General features: G+C 33.6%; 1 protein-coding gene across 1 annotated transcript; it reads right to left on the bottom strand.

The window, feature by feature from the left end:
- Nucleotides 1-243: 243 nt before the first annotated feature.
- Nucleotides 244-1,563, bottom strand: LOC149074075 (uncharacterized protein F54H12.2-like). Its single transcript, XM_089247309.1, has one exon. The coding sequence runs from the start codon at nt 1,561-1,563 to the stop codon at nt 244-246; it is 1,320 nt and encodes a 439-aa protein (XP_089103435.1).
- Nucleotides 1,564-18,285: the final 16,722 nt, after the last annotated feature.

Below are 18,285 nucleotides of genomic sequence, written 5' to 3'. Positions count from 1 at the left end.
ATGAAGCGATGTCTTTTCCATATACTTCTGGCTTCTGTCCATACGAATCGAAAAACTCCACTATCTTCTTATCTGGTAAATTAACGGCCATCCAGTGTGACCCAGGCTTGGTGTGATCATCGCTGTTGACCACGAAGGAAGCCGGGTAATTAATGTTCTTGGGTATCTTATCGGAGGGAAACACGCCAATGAAATACGGTGATTCTTTCTTTAACACTTTCTCTATCTGGGAGGAATACATGTTCAACTGCTGAAATCAAACAATATGTTGCGTGTCTGGTTGATCTCTATCACGTTATCAAACTCCAAGTATACAATGATGGAGATTGGGTTAGGCAATGGTGCTTTAAACTTGGTTTCCAGTCGTAGATTTCCATGTTTTATTAGACTGAAATGACCGCCGTGGCATAAATCGGCTGATAAGTCGTATACGAAGAGCGAATAGCCATTCGGATATTCCTCTCTAGAAATATCAATACCTTCGTCTTTGCAGGCCTTTTCTGTTCCGAGAAACAAACTGTGATAAGCTCGTACATATTGATTCTGGTCAAACTGTGGTTCCAGGGGCTTGAAGGGTACTGGCTCGCCATCTATATACACTGCTATGTAATTCAAGTCATAGTGCTTGAATTCGAAAGGTGATTTATTGTATGAGCCAGAAAACGCGTCGTTGTCTACTAAACCAACGACAACTCTTTTTGGCAACTGGCCCACTACTATACTATCCTGAATCCAGGACATATTTCCTTGATGAAGTGAGTAGACTTTACATACAATGCGATCTATGGGATACTTTGCTGATGTGTGAGACAATGCTTTGGCATGACCAACGAGCACACCAGGCGAGACTTTCACTTTCCTTATCTGTATAGATACGTGATCTAACATGACTTTGTAATCGGCCTTTGAGGTTGAAGATACAAGGCAGAATTCAGGCTTGCTTCTAATAAGTTTTATCTTTAGGGAAACGAGGTTCAATAATAATCGTCCTTGGCAAAAAATATCTCCATGGATAGATCCAATCATGTCAACCGTCTTACTTTCTTTTATAAATTCAGTTCTCTCGGCTAGTCCTTCATTTCCGTCCTTAGCTTCAGGATCAACGATGTTCATTTTTCCGGCAGTATCCTTATAATAAAGTTCAGTAGTAAGATGACTTGTCTTGCTATCAATACCGTGATTCAAAAGTGTCTCGATTATTGAACGATAAGCGTAAATATTGTTTGATGACGACACTAGGCGATCATTAAGCGAAACATCAACCTGTGAAAACATAGAGTGTAAAAATAGGTTTACAGGCCCTACTGTGTCTTCTTTGGTCAAAGGTTTTCCATCTCCTTTCACCACTTTGGCCTTGACGTATAACAGGGTTTGTGTAAGATCCAAGTATTCTTCTCCACTGCCAGAAATGTAAAATTCTATGGGACCTCCATCTGATACATTTGCTATAGGATGAAAAGTCACCCATTTACCACCTTCTATTACTGTTTGCGTGCCAGGTAAAGAAAATAAATTCAGCTCGGACTTCACGAGTTCGGGGGAATCTTTGAGTCGGTAAGTCATCACGTATCGAATATGTCACGTGTACTCCGTTTGGGTTTCTTTGCAAAAATGACGCGTTGAGCCTTTCGACGTTTCCTTTTAAGGCCTTCACCAAACATTGTTTTTGTCTTGTTTACTGCTTTTTCGGCGAGAATTTTTCCAGCTTCCTTAAGACGACGCTTGGCAGCAACTTTTACTTTATCTCCTTTGATTACGTCGCCCACAATGTCCGCTCCAGATCTTAGTACTTGTTTGCCAACAGTTTTGGCTCCTTGCTTCAAAAATGGCAAGGCGACTCGGAATAAACTCCCGAATATGATGCCTAATCCATTTCCTCGCTGAAGCGTAACTCCAGAATAGTATGGTAAGCCTCTTCCAGCTTGCTCCAAATAATATTGTTCGAACGATTTTGTACAGCAGTGATAGGGAACCTTCATCTTTACAGTTTCGTATCTCACTTCAAAATGATCTTGAACTTGTACATTTAACAGTTTTATAGTATTTGTCTAATGCGAAAATGTAATACTGCTATGGCTTTACCTCTATTGAATGGTATGCGTTTACCAGAACTTGATCTTATCTCCATTTCGATGGTTTGAAATACTCGCCGGGAAAGAGGAAAGTAGTGTGGTCGGTCATAGTATGCACTGACTATTTCGTTGTCTCTTCCTTTAACTCTAACTACGCGTAGGAGAGGTGCTTGAACGTCTCCCACCACTTGTGGCTCTATTATATCGGTGTAAATGTACAATACAGGATAAAATACATTTGTGTCTGCTACGAAAGGACTCTCTGTGGTTTCTTTAAGAAGGGTAGGCTCAAAACCTAATAGTTCAGCAATACCAGTGTTCAACAGTAATCTTGCCCCATCGTTCAGGATAATTTTTACTTTCTTAGAGCTGTCGTTGTAGTGGAATGTAATTCTGTTCTTGAAGGATTCGATTTCAATACCTTTTATTAGATCGGACTGTTTCATAATTCCCAGCTGGAATATGTTGTCCTTGAAGTTCGCCATCACCCAAGTCAAATCCTATAAGATTGGAACCTTCCGTCACGTTGTACCAGCAATGAGGGTAAATTATTTCAGGTAACCCACATTCCCAATCTCCAGACAAATGAATCGGTTTTGGCAATTGGGTAATGTAGTGAGATATCGTGTTACCTGGGTAGTACGCAGCTGAACTATCGCTGGGTAGTGTTAGGAAGAAAGACATTTTTCTAATGAGTAACAATTTAGTGGTTACTGTCTTTTTATATCCTTTTCAACTCTCGGACCCATGCTTTGAATTTATTTGGGTAACCTTTGAATTTCACAAAGTATTCGATTTTGCCTTTAAGTTTCCGCTTTTTCAAGATCTTCTCAACCTGGTAATATTCACTAGGTTTCACTTTTTGCAGCTCGTGCTCGTAGAAAGTTCCTTTAATAGGTTCTCCATCAGCATCACCTATCTTGTAAACAGGGGGATCTCTGCCTATTCGCTGTTTTACGGTAAATATTTCGCGAGTCCAGTTATGTTCATAACCCTTTTCAAAAATCATCTTTGATCGACTTATGCGAACAGTGTCACCGACTGCAAACTTGAATTTTATATTTTTCTCTCCTAGGATGTCTTTTTATAATTCTTGCCATACCTGAGACTGATTTTCCTCTGTCACCATGATAGGTTTCATTTTGATACTGCGATGCCACGTGTTATTATAACTCTTGATCAACTGATCCAAAACATCGATGTATCTATGAGTATTTTTGAACGTGAAATACTTGAACATTTTCTGTTTCAACGTTCTGTTGAACCTTTCTACCACTGAAGCTTTCTTCTCGCTTTCGCTCGTGAAAAAATTTACGTTTTTGGATTTAAGATATCTTTGTACTACCCTGTTTTGAAATTCCGTTCCTTTGTCAGTTTGCAAGTTCTGACAAATTCTGTCTTTGAATATTTTTTTAAATGCTTTAGTTACCTCTTCTCCAGTTTTATCTTTCAAAGGGATAGCCCAAGCGTATTTAGATAGAATGTCAATGCAAGTAAGAATATACTTATAGCCACTATTTTGTTTACTCAATGATTGCATATCAGCTAAATCTGCTTGAAATTGTTCGTTCATGCCACCTACGATAACACGATTCCTGCGAAAATTCTTTCGCGCTGGCTTATGTAATGTATAAGCCTCATTACCGTCTAACCATTTTTTCACTTGTTTCAGAGAAAAATTATAACCTCTTTCTTTCAAGTTCCGATGCAGAGCATTTATTCCTCCAAAACTTCCTGGTTCTGTTGAATCTGTATATTTTTCCATTTCACAGTTTCTACCCAAAGTTTTTTAAACTCTTCAACTTTACGTTTGAATCTAATGGCGTCTTCAACCCAGAATCCGCGACTGCAATAATTACCAACTTCAACAACGGTTACTGGACCGAATGAAACAGACTTAACGCCATCCATAAGTATAATGAAACTTCTGTTGAGTTACAGTCAAATAAATAGTAAAACACTCAAAAAATAAAATACCAACTCAAAAATTTAATTCAATGAATTTAATTCACGTACTTGTAACAAATACAAATTAATCAACCAGGCGACGTTTAGCATCGTTAACGAACTCAGTAAACTTAATGGAATTTAAACACTCACAGCTCACTTCATAGTGCTGCCTAGACAGATACACATCAATAAATTCATATATATCAAAACATTGCACGGCGTTCAAAAATGTCTCAAAAGAATTGTGGTCGTTTGTTTTCTCAATATAGATTTTAAGTCACCTTTTTTAACAATGTACTCACGGAATGCAGCATGGAGGTCGTCTCGCATGACTTTTTGTTCATCCACTGTTGGCTTCCTCGAGCTGTTGAACCCCACGTAGTCGCCGTAAGACGAGACCAAATCCAATAGATCCAGACGAAAACACTCTATGCTCAGGTTGATGTTATCTTTAAGTTCAACCAACTTATACCATTGGTCTTGGCTCAATTTAATGTAATTTTTGCTCGGCACACCATTGTGTAATCGCTCTTTCACGATAGTGACATTCTTTTCTGTAGGGCCGATCTTTGCGTAAACGTCCTTATGCACAATCACTTTAGATGAAGCTGTAGCATAGTCCAGTTCATAGTTGATCTTGTATGATGACGCCATAACACAGTTGAAAATAGTTTGGTCCACGGCAATACCGACTTTGGTTGGATACCATCTGTTGTTCAACCAGTTGAACTCCCTTACGTGGACCAGGATACATCCATTGAAGACGCATACTCTCGCCAAGACAGAGTCACCCAGCTGGTAGGAATGATCGGGTAGAGCCATTTGTTTTAGCAGATCTTCTGACATTTTGTCCTGTAAGAAAGAATCGTGTTAGGGGCATCGCAAATCAGGGCATATTATATAAAAATTGGGCTTTGTTTCCAGCATTGGAAATAAAATACAGTTAAATCATTTGCTAAGAAAAATATGAATAGAAAATAAACTTACCTCAGATCTCAATCTCTTTGCGGGTGGACTAGAATCGGCCATAACGCACATCTTTAACCAACGGCGTTCAGACTGGAAAGTGACGAAAAGCGAAGACCACGAGCAAGGCTTCAATGAAACGGGATTGCACTTAGTAGATCCAAGGACCATACAACTTCCTGATTCGACAAATGTTGTCACGTGATCATACAGAACCAATAGAATCATCTTTTGACTTGTTGCCAACGCGCAAATACTAACCTTGCACAATCTAATAATACCCACGAGTCAAGACAAGTCATGCCCATAGAACCAATAGGAATTAGCGAGAGCACAACCAGTGACGTGGTAACAGGTGAATATTTTTCAACGACCGCGGGAATCACGTTCCGACATGTTACTGCATGTTTGACGGCAGCGTAACCTAGGTCACGTGATTGTTCAGACATGTTACTGCATGTTTATGAACAATTTTGAATGATGACATCATTGCCATGTAGCACCATCTACGTCACGTGATCGTAAGTTGAATAATTAAAAAATATTTTGTAAAAAAAAAAAAATTGGAGAAAACTACTGCTAGCCTTTTTTTTATATTGATAATTAACTCGAATTTCCATAACGACATCATAGCTGAGAGGGAGGATCACCGCTCCGAGATCCCAAGGTCCCGGGTTCAAAACCAGGCAGGTCAAGTTTACGGAAACTTTTTTCCCGTTAGTGCTGCCACCTGGTGGGAAAACATGAAAAAATAGTCAGGTGACAATGGCAGCCATCTTGAATGACTACAGCGCCATCTACCACCTCCTCGAACAGTACGATTTTGGGACACTATCCGTGTCGTCACGTGACACCCAAAAAATCACACCGTCGAACAGTACGATTTTCGGACACGCCCACTTGTGGCCAAGGCCGTCCATAGGCGCTATCCTACTTGTGGCCAAGGAAGATGATGCCACGCCCCCCTCCAAAACTATCTCCGTCCAACAACACGATTTTGGGACACGCCCACTTGTGGTCAAGGCCGTCCATAGGCGCTATCCTACTGCTCATACTACTAATATGAATCTATATTATCTCTTATTTACTTGTCTTGCATCATACAAATAAAAGTTACATTAGTGATTTTTGTTTTAAAAAATTATGTGATTTAAATAGAGCTACCTTGCAATAAACAAACCATTAAAAAATATATGTGGGGGGAATGAATCTCACAGGTAACACAAGCAAAACATATCTTAATCAAAAAATATATATAAGTAAAAAGTGGCAAAGCTATAATTGATGAATATTATTGCTGCTCCTAAAAGTGAAAATAAGAGTCTACATATCATCTATTGAAATTAATAATTCAAATGTTTTTTTAAATGCTGTGTGTATCTGTATATTCTGTGTTTCTAGTGGTATTGAATTATATAATTTCAGAGCTGAGAGAATAAAATAAAAATGTTTAGGAAAAATTTCTTTCCTAAAGGTAGAAATACACTAAATTATATGACGTCTTTTTTAAAGAAAATAATAATATGGAAAACAGTATTGTAATACTATTGTAAATATGTATACACAAAGGAAGTAGATTAAGATTTCTAAAAATTGTAGAAGAATGAAACTGACCCCGAGACTCAAAATTCTGAAAAACTTTTTTTGATTGAAAATGAAGGCAATAAATTAATTTTGTAATCACCACTCGATATAATTGTGCCGCAATTTATGAGTGAATAAAAACATTCATATTACAGGTCTTTTAAAAAAAATTAGCGGAAACTTTCTTACTTATATAATAAAAATTATATAAAGCAAAACGAAGTTTTTTAAGTAATTCGTGAACATGGGATTTCCATTTTAAATTGCAGTTTACAGTTAAACCCAAGTATTTAATACTATTTACTTCCTGAATTTAATGGCAGTTAAAATGAGGTTGTGTAAATCGTAAGCAAGGGTGTGAAATTTAAGATTAAGCTGTAAATGTGTTTGCATAAGATTAAAATTAACATTTTGTTTGTATATCAATTTAATTTTAAATCATTAGCATAGAACCATTTTTGAATTAACCATTATTAAATTATGGTTAATATATGATGCTTAAGACTGTCAAAATCTTCATGTGAATACATTCATACAGAATCATCAGTATAAGTTGGCAATGCTGCCTTTGTTTACAAACACCTACGTTCGAGAGCTCTCTATTTTTTGTGAATATTAAACGAATTTTAACAAGATATTACATGATAGGGATTATATTCTGAAAAATGTAAGTACCAAGTACACGAAAAATATAAAATTCACGTAAATTTATCAAAATATATAATGTAAACATAAAAAGCATATGTAACAAATTGACAACAAAACAACAATCGTAGTGACATCTGTGAGTCAAAAAGTGAAACATAAAAAAAAATCGGGAAGTATGGAATGTGAGAACTGTAAAGGTGCCATTGTGGACAAGACTGAGGTATTTCAATGTAAAAAATGTGCTCTGATGCTACACCTGGTTTGTGTAGGAACAAGCGAGAGTGCTTTTAGAAGAATGGCTAAAATAAAAAAAGATGCTTATTTATGCCCCAAGTGTGAAAGTGTTAATGCGGAGGGAATCGAAGCTGGCTTTGACGACAAACTTGACAAACTGGAAAAAATCATTGAGAAACTTCGACAGGAGATGAAAAATGATTTTACTGCTGCAATCGGAAAACTGGCAACAAGACAAGAGGAGCTGAACAAAGAAACAGTTGACATAACAAAGGCAATAACTTTTAATTCACAGTGTGTTGAGGATCTCGGGAAAAAGATATGTGAAATGAAATTATACATTGAATGTATTGATAAGGAAAATAAAGAAATTAAATCAGAAAATCGAAACCTAAAAAAAAGAAGTGAAGGAGCTCAAAATCAGAATAAATGACATAGAAAACAAGAGGAGAAAAAGCAACATTGAAATAAATGGAGTTCCATAGATGCCTTCAGAAAATATCGTAGAAATTGTGAATGTAATAAAACAAGAAATAGGGATACAGAAATAGAGAACCTGCATAGAGTACCCACAAGAAATGAAAATAAAAGCAAACCTATAATAATAAGATTTGCAAGTGAACACTCAAAAAAATTATGGATACAAAAGGCAAAGTCTCAAGAATTGACAGCTGATACAGTAAACCCCAACTTCGCATCCAACAGAATATATATAAATGAACATCTTTCACAGGAGAGCAAACGTTTGTTTTTCCTGACCAGAGTTTAAAAAGAGCAACGACTTCAAGTATGCTTGGGCAAAAGATGGAAAAATTTTCCTCCGGAGACTTGATGACTCTAGAATCATAAGAATAAGGGATGAGGAAGACCTCAAAAAGTTGAGTGCTGATGAACAATGAAAATGATATAATAGACTCGTACCAACAACAACCTACTCTGGAGGAAATATGTGAAGTAAATAATTTTTTTAATTATTCCTTAAAAAACAGCAAGAACATTAATATCCTCATCTTGAATATACAAAGTTTAAAATCCAATTTTGATAATTTTCTGGTATTTTTGAGGTCATTACCACAACATATAGATATTATATGCCTAACAGAAATATGGTTAAAGGAAGAGGAATTATTCAATTATGATCATTTGAATGATCATCAAACATATTCTAACTGTAGAACGTATAACAAATCAGGGGGAGGGGGGGTCATTATGTATATTAATAAATCAATTAAAAGCCTCAAAAACTCTTGTAATTTCATAACTGCTGAAAGCTTATGTATTAACCTGCCAGATTGTGATATTGATATTTTATTACTATATAGATCTCACTCATATACTATTTCACAGTTCAATGAGGAGTTGAAGGCCTTTAACATGCTTTTTTTTGTTTTTGAAATAATCACTGGGGATTTAAACATTAATATATTAGAGAATAATAATGAGGTATCAAATTATCTTGACATAATGGCTGTAAATGGCTTCATTGCTTTACAGGAGTCAGTAACCAGAGAATTACATGAAGGAAGTACTTGCATTGATCATGTTTTTTATAGATCAAATAAAAATACTTTACAACAATTCTCTGTACTTAAAACACACGTTACTGATCACTATCCAATACTTGGTTACATTGATTTTCAAGATCAAAAGAGTATTAAAAATAATAAATAATACTCCAAAACAAAAATTTATTATACTAAATTTGAAAGATTCATATCAAATGTATCCTTCGGAAATGTTTTCTCAGAAAAAAAAACCAAACAAAAATATAAACGGCTTACAGATATTATCTCACTTAATTCTAACCTCTGGACCAAAACACAACAATGTAAATGTAATAGAAAAAATGAGTGGATTACTAAAGATCTCATACTGAAGATAAATACTAAAGAAAAATTATATAAAAAAATATAGGAAATATCCCAACATACTTTCATATAAAAATGAATATAAGAATTATGATAAAATGTTAAAATTTCAAATAAAAAAAGCTAAACAAGAATATCTAAAAAACAAATTTATTGAATGCAATAGAGACAAACGAAAACAATGGAATTATATAAATACTCTTATACTCAATAAAAATAACAGAAAACAAATACTCCCAATCCATTATGATCCTAAAAATTTAGTAAATGACTTTAATAAGGAATTCATTGATAGAAATTTGAATACCAATACTATAGGATACACACGTCAACATGAAAGTATATACAATATTGTAAACTCAATAGCAATTATAGATATTGATATACCTACTTTAAAAAAATTAATAAATGATTTAGATGATTTTAAAGCAATTGGTTATGATGGCTTAACATCGAAAATGCAAAAAATAATTTCATTCTATCACATTGAAGTATTAAAACATCTAATTGACTTGTCAATCAAAGAAAGTTACTTCTATGACAAAATGAAATATTCCCTTGTTTACCCAGTTTACAAAAAAAAGGAGATCCTAATAATATGAATAATTACAGACCAATTTCAGTTCTCCCGATTTTTTCTAAAGTAATAGAGAAACATATGAACAAACAAGTTGTAAATTTTCTGAATCATAATAATTTTTTTGCACCAAATCAGTATGGATTTCAACAGAAGAAAAATACAGAAATGGCAATAATCAAACTTTGTCAATACATGAATACAGGATACAATAATAATAAATATTCTATGATAATCTACCTGGATTTAAAACAAACGTTTGATAATGTTGATCTAAATATATTAACACAAAAGTTGCCTAAAGCTGGTGTTCGAGGAAGTATTCTGGAATGGTTCAAAACTTATTATTCTAGAAGGCAACAGGCAGTCATCAATAAGCGAATACCTACAGGTTCAAAAGGGTGTCCCTCAGGGATCAGTTTTGGGCCCTACATTATTTTTGATTTATATTAATGACTTCTGTTTGCTGAATCTAAATGGAAAACTTGTATCATTCGCTGATGATACAGCTCTTTACATGGAAGATGACAACTTTGAGAACCTTATAGAAAAAACAGAGAGACCTCAGATATATTAATCAATGGATGACCGAAAACAAACTCGAATTATATGTACACAAAACCCAGTATCAATGTATTAGAACAAGAAACATAAACTCCAATTTCGAGATCTCCATTAAAATTCACACTTGCCAACAACAAACACAACAGAACTGCAATTGTCATGAAATAGAAAGAGTGCACCAATATGAATACCTAGGAGTTATTATACAGGACGATTTAAAATGGAACTTGCAATGTGATAAATTAACTAATAAAATCCGATTTTATATAGTTTTACTTTATAAATTAAAATATTTAATAGATGGAGATTTTTTAAAGGACATTTTTTATGCATGGATTTATTCAATTATAACCTATGGATTATGTGCCTGGGGTGGGGCTTACCTAACCAATATTACGAAATTAAATAACACAACAAAGCAAGAACACTAATAATACAAACATGTAGCACGTACGATAACAATATCAATTGCCATACATTGGACATTAGACAGGTATATATTTACAGACTTATAAATTTTGTGTTCAAAAACAATAACTGCTTAAAGAAGAAAACAAACAGAACTTCAGCAAGAATCAAACATGAATTTGAAGTCACAAAAACAAATAAACACCTTTTTTAAAAATGTTTCTTGTTTACTGCTCCAAAAATAATGAATTCATTTCAGTCGACAGCTCATAATTGTAACAATAAATATGATGCTTTCATGTACGCAAAAAGTGTACAAAATTACGAAAATATATTTTAAGATTGTTTTCATAAAATACAATATAAATAGTGACATCAATGGGAAATATTGGAATAATTTAATCATAGCTGAAATAAACATTTATTATGATGTCATGATACAAAAATAAAATAAAATAATAAGAAAATAAAAATAAATAAAAAGGATATGTGTGTGTATATATGTATATGTGTATCTCTATGAGCATGTACGTAGTCATGTGAGTATGTATGTGTATATATGAAGGTTTTGTGAAACGAAAAGGAAAATTCATTTCATAGACTAATTATTTATACAAGAAATATCGTGATTCAACAATTTCAGATGTCACAATTCAAATTTTTAGTGTGCATAAATTTTTGAAATATTCATATACTATTACATAACATTTATTAACATAACGTACGGTACTTAGAAAAAAAAATGGCGGCAAAATATAATAATTTAATCCATAGGGCTGCCTGGAAGGACGTTATGTCCCTTGGGGTCCAATATGACTATTTATTGTGTTCATGTGTTGTTCTTTCTATGTGCTTTTGTTCTGTCTTTTGTATGTATTTTGTGTTTGTTTTTGCAACAAAAAAAAAAAGTGATCATTGAACCGTAAAATTCCAAATTACATAGATCATTAATGGATATCAGAAAAAGCAAAGGACCCAATATAAATATTTGTGTAACTCCTCTATTTGGAAATAATTATTCAAATTTTCCTGTATCTTGACTGTTCTTTATTTCATAAATGTGAGGTAAACCAATTTAATATGACCTGGAATACCAACTGACTTAAGTTTTGAAATGAGAATATAATGGTTTACATTGTTAAAAGCCTTCGAAATATCTAAAAATATATTGCAACAGTAATTTTTCTTTTCTCAATACAATTATAAACAAATTTTGAAAAGGTCAAAAGGGCACTTTCAGCACCTAGTCCTTAACTGGTTTTCAGCAAAAAAAAATTTAGAATACAAAAAATTATATACTCTAATTGAAAGAATTTTTTTCAATGATTTGATTTTTGAAAAACCTTTATTTCCAACTTCAAAAACAGGACTATTAGTGGTACGTTTCAGTGACTCGGGAAATACAGAAAGTTGAAATAAAGTATTTATGAACTTTGTGCAACATTATTTTTATAGCTAACTCTCTAATTAAATATATATTAATTTCATTGTAATCATAGGAATTACTTTAAAAAAAAATTACAGTATTATGTACCTCAAGATCATAAGAAAAAGCAAAGGAATTTAAGGTTGACAAAAGGTATTTTCAAAATCACTGTTACCAAATAAAGACGTATTGTGGTTTATATGATTAAAGTGGGTGTTTAATTGATTTGCAAGTTCTGAAGTATCAGCAGAATCTCGCAAAACAATAGCTTTATTTTGGTTTTTTGACAATACTGTTAATTAACTTCCTTTTTTTTTGTTAGCATCACATTTCATAAACTGTTGCTAGTAATATTTATTTTTAACTAATTTAATACAGGTTTTAAGCTTATTAGCTATGCATTGGTACGCTGTTCTATAGGTTCTGTCAAAAGGATGTTTCCACATTTTTTTATACAATTGTTCTTTTTTCGACAAGCCATACATAGCAATTTGTTTGACTTCCAATTATTATTAAAATTTTATGTTCTAGTGTGATGTTTGAAATTATTTTCAATAGAGTTCAATACTAATGTAAACCTTTGATATTGCATATGAATATATCAACATTATCCTTCTAATTATATTTATAATCACTTACATAATTAGAATATTTTTAGCGATTGCTGTAATCAGAATTTTTTGAGCTTGGAATTTTTTCATGACTTAATTTTATAACAATAGAAAAATGATGTTATATTATTAACAAATATTTCTGAAGAAATAGTGAATTGGTTATTTTGTGATTTAAAAAGGGTAGGATCACCAAATGTTGATGTATCTCTCACTCTTGTAGGTTTATTTCAGGCAACCATATTGGCTTAGACCAGCAGTTCTCAACCAGTACTCTGTGTGTATATACAGGGTGTTTTCAAAACTCAATGAACAAACTTTCAGGGGAGATATAAAATACAAAAACAAAATCGCATAGGAATGTATACCAGAAACCCCAACCTGATCAGCTGGAGGATAAACAAAGATGCAGAAAGGATAAGGCAATAATGGGTAAAAAAACTCTTCCTTTAGCGACGCTTCACACGAGGACAGTACATGTAAAGTTTCACAACAAGTGCTGAAAGTTCTTGCCACCCACAGCTATGCATGATTTACAATGGTGACACATTGATTGTCAAACCCTTTCAAAAATACCTGGGATTTTGCGGACGTTTATAGCTGCGATGGAGCTTGGCATCAGAGTTGATGGGCATCTCTTAGACCATGGCTTTCAGAATCTCCCACAAGAAATCCTGGCTAGATAAACCGGGCAATCTTGGTGGCCATGGGACGGTTCCACCATGACAAATCCATCGAGGCACAAATGGCTCCAGCTGGGGTTTCTGAAGACAGTTAAAAAATATCCAAATAATATGTAGTACTCATGTGTCATTCATGTTGCAAGGGGTTGTATAGTTATTAAAATAAAAAAAAATCAACTTTTTTTTATAAACATCTTGTGCTAAAACCCAATTAGAAATTTTTTGCCCTGTCTCTCCTGATGCATTTGTAAAAATCTGCATTCCTAAGAGCAATATTCACTGAGATATTTGAATTTGAAAGACAAAATAAAATTCAGAAGGAAACAGCATGTGGGAAAACCGTTTTACCCACATTTAATGCTGTTTTTTTCCCAGCTTTCTTCCATTTTTCAAATTTGAGTATCTCAACGAATATTTGGATACTTTTTCTAATTGAAAGTATGCCTCTAAGATCAATGGTTTGCCAGTAAAATGCCATACTCTGTTACCTATACACCTGTATATAGGGAGTATTATTTTATAATATATATACACACACACAAATGTAAAAGAATTTATTCATACACACGGAGAAAAATAGAAATAGGATTTTCACACACTTTTGAACAAATTCAAGGGGCCCACTAATAAACACTCAAACATCTGTCATGTTAAAACAATTTTATGTCTGCAACTGTGTTAATCAACTATGATGATGGTTTTTTTTTTCTTTTGACAATAAACGAAAACTTATTAGTAAATGATAGTTCAGGTTTCTACTAACAAAAACTGTTTTGGGAAATACCCCCAACTTCAAACAAACTTTCTACAGGGTCCATACTAATTTCCATAACAAAAATTTCTCGTGACTTTCCAGGTTTTCCCAGTCAAATTTTCAAAAAATTCCAGATTTTTAAAAAAATATCAAATTAGACATAAATTAATAAAAACTAATTGTATTGTGAAATGATTTATGTAAGTTTGTTAATTACAATATCATAATCATGGATTATTATATTTTTTTATACATGCATTTATGCTTTTCAAATATGCCTGATAGAAAAATGGGAAACAGTCAAGGAATGAAAGATTTCCTTTTTTACCAATTTCAGTGTGTACAAGATTTAAGCCTTTATTGTTGTTTCCTTTGTGGCATAATTAGTCAAAAATGTAGTTGGTTTCACTACATCACAATTCCTTGCAGTTGGCCTACTCGTGGTTTTTACTTGTAAAAACTCAACCCTGCAGTGCTTTCTCAGAAATAATGTTACTAGATCACAGTATCACCAGCTATTTACTTTTAATTCATCTACATTGATGTACTTAGTCCTCCTATTTCTTCTTTAATATTGTACAAATAGTGGTTTGAAAAAAAAAGCTGTAAGTGCACGTAACGCATGGTTACAATGCTGTATTTAATATCTTATCATATAGTCATACTCAGACATATGTACATTTTGTCAGTTAGGCACATTGACAGGAGACTTTTGGGGAGAATATTACCTAGATGAACCCATGCTCTCATCTTTGGGATTCTCGCCACTGATTCTTGCTATGTGACCTGTGCCCATCTCCTCTTGCTTATATATATTGCCTTTACAACAATGAGCACCTTTTGCATCTGTTTTTGCACGGATATCTATGTTTATGTCATCAAGTTTGCTGACATTGCACATCCGATGCTCTATAGCATGTTCAGTTGACTTCAGGATTTCGTCTTCCTTTTTCGATGCATTCCACTTTTCAGCTCCATAAGTCATTGAAAGGAAAATGTTGTAGCGTGTTTTACGGCACCAATATGTTATGAAATTATCTTTTTATCTTTTGATCATATAGTGAAGTTTTTACATTGCACTGTCATTATGCCTGCATAACTCACAATATTGAGTGTTTTCATTTCTTAGTTGTGCCGTTACAACTAGTTGAATAAAACAGAACAAAAAAAAATGGGACAGTTTCAAATTCAAAAGGTTGTTTAATTTTTAAATATTCATATTTAGATTTTGAAAACTTTTCTCAAGAACAGACATATTTATCGTTAAACAAATTATCACTTTTCGCTTCAACTATAAATAGAAATAAAAATATTCTGACTACATGTCTTGGTGAAGTAACTCTTAAATTCTCTCAAAGAAAAGGAAAATATAGAGGGTATTATGAAATTTTATCAACATTTTACCTACAGCCTGACACACCCAAAACCAAAACAATGGAAGGATATCACACACTCACCTCTGTATTCCTAGAAAAACCATAATCTCCCCCACAAGATTTAGTTGACTTCGGGCATAATGGGGAACCAGTTCAATGAATAAGCTGAAGTTAATCGGATAGATGACAGTTAATTTGGAATGTTTACATTATTCGATGACCTCAAGAACTGCTTGACACTGTCCGAACAACCGAGACGAAGGCAGTCACACTGTCCGAACCATCGAGCTGTAGGAAAGCGAAGATGCAGGCAGATCAGTCTTCATGAAGAAGGTTTATGCTCAAGAGATTCTTATGAAAACAAGCTATTTCGAACTTCCCCAATGAGTAACGGGGAAAAAAGTCTGAGGATGACATCTGGATGACAATTTTCACAGAATTCTCACGGACTTCAGGAATATTCAAAGCAAGACCGGATCTGCATTTGAGATATCAATGACGAAAACTATCAGTCGAACCTGGTGGTTGAAGATTACTGGCTGAGTTCCGGTGGGAGTGGGTACTCTATTTATGCCATATCAAAAAACTAAGTTAAATTTTAAAAAAACAGACGACGGAGATGAAAACAATTCTGACCCTAGAAAACTTACTTATTCATTTATATCTCTGGGGGAGGTTGCATAAGAGGCATTCTGCCTCCAACTCTCGCGCTGCTTCTTCCGGAGCCTCAAGGTCTGTGACCTTTTTTGGCCACTGAAAACTACGAAAATCCCCTGTTGAAATCACGGAAAAATCTTGCATATGACTTTTAAAGGGAGAGACCTACGGCGATGCACCCGATCATTGGACGCGCAAAAAACGTCATTCTTACTATTATCCGCTCAGGGCACCGAAGAACAATCAAAAGAAAAAAAAAATTACTCCTACTGCAGTTATTTGGACAACAGTTCAGGCAAGTAGTCTAAACAAAGAAAAATTTAAGATTTCAAAAATTTTTATTAAATCTCACATTTTACATCGTACAATTTTGAAATTATCACCTCAATTTGGGAGATGAAACAAGCTTTCCAACGATACCCGACATCATATGTAAATATTCTTGTTTCATGACATACTGAAAAATATGAATCTAGACAAAGGGAAATCTAAAAAAATTTTAAATTCAATTTTTCTATGACAGCAGGGTTTAAGCTATGGTCGCATTTTTCGCAAAATGCAAAAGACAATCGTAGAGTGCGAAAGAAGAAGTAGCCACTTTCGCAAAAATGCTTACAGGAGGTACGAAATGAGTAAGACATCCAACCATCAATCATTACATAGCATTGTAGCATTTTGCTAAAGCTTTTCCCCCAATTTTCGCTTTTTTGTGAAAGAAATTTTTTATCCAGCTTAAACTCTGTATGACAGACCAATTTCAATCATATAACATTATTTCGAAGTTTCTCTCCCTCACAATATTTTATAACCAAATTTTCTCTCAAGTGTTGGAAACAGTAGGGAAGAAAGAAATGATAAAAATATTAAATTTTTTAAGCTTGAAAGACTCGCAGGTCTCAAAATTATTTAACTCTTGTGATTCAAAAACTTTTTTGGTAATCACAACATTGACTCAGAATATTCTAAAGATAAAAAATTGGTTTTTCAAATAAAAAAAGATATTTAATGGATACAAACGATAAGAGAGAAAAAATAAATCTTCCTTTTACTTGTACAGGAAGCGTTTCGTATGTGAAAGAACAAGAAAACTGACTCATCAAATATGGTGATATCTTCCTCAGTTTTCTGTGGATCATTAGACATCTCTCTCACGCAAAAGAAAGAATATTTTATTCAAAAGAACATATTTTCTTATTAAAATTAAATCAAAATTTGAGGCTGGCGCAATGCATTCTAATGGGGGACCCACAAAAATGTATTTATTTTACATAATAACCCTTTCAAAAGGAGCATTAAAGAAAAGTCTGTCCCAAGCCCCTGAAAAGACACATTACAGCCTTTGCCATAACCAATTCTTGAGTTCATTTCCAGTCCATAACTCAGAGAGAGAGAGTAATATCAGGGAATAACATATTTATTTCTTGGATAAAATCCACTTGGTTACACATTTTCAATGAAAAACTACTTGCTTTGAAATGTAATAAACAACTTTCATTTAATACTATATAGCTTCTCCCTAGTACATCATCACTCTAAGCCAGATTACATTCTACCGAACCTTGTAGATACCTCTCCAGTACACAAAAAACTACTGACCTATGTATCAACAATGAAAAAGGGAAAATCACCCACAATCCCCTGATCTTACAATGGTTGGAAGGTAATGAGTGATGACACAAAAAACATTGTTAATTCATGCATACTTGTGACTCTTTCTGAAAATGTATACGCACCCAAAATTATTTCTTCAAACTCACTCAAACTATACAACTCGATAATTACACAAAAAATTAATCATAAATATAATACATCATTTGAGCAAACATACATGAATATATAATTCGCTCAATCTAACAAAGTCCCCCCCCCCATTTGTGGTCAAATCGTTCAAAATAACTTTTTTCAAC

The sequence above is a fragment of the Pholcus phalangioides genome, unplaced genomic scaffold (assembly GCF_987345545.1).
Source record: "Pholcus phalangioides strain wild (caught in Gottingen) unplaced genomic scaffold, Ppha-v1.0 ptg000017l_1, whole genome shotgun sequence".
Lineage (NCBI taxonomy): Eukaryota > Metazoa > Arthropoda > Arachnida > Araneae > Pholcidae > Pholcus > Pholcus phalangioides.
The sequence above is the reverse complement of the archived record's forward strand: the minus strand, read 5'-3'. Positions and strand labels throughout refer to the sequence as shown.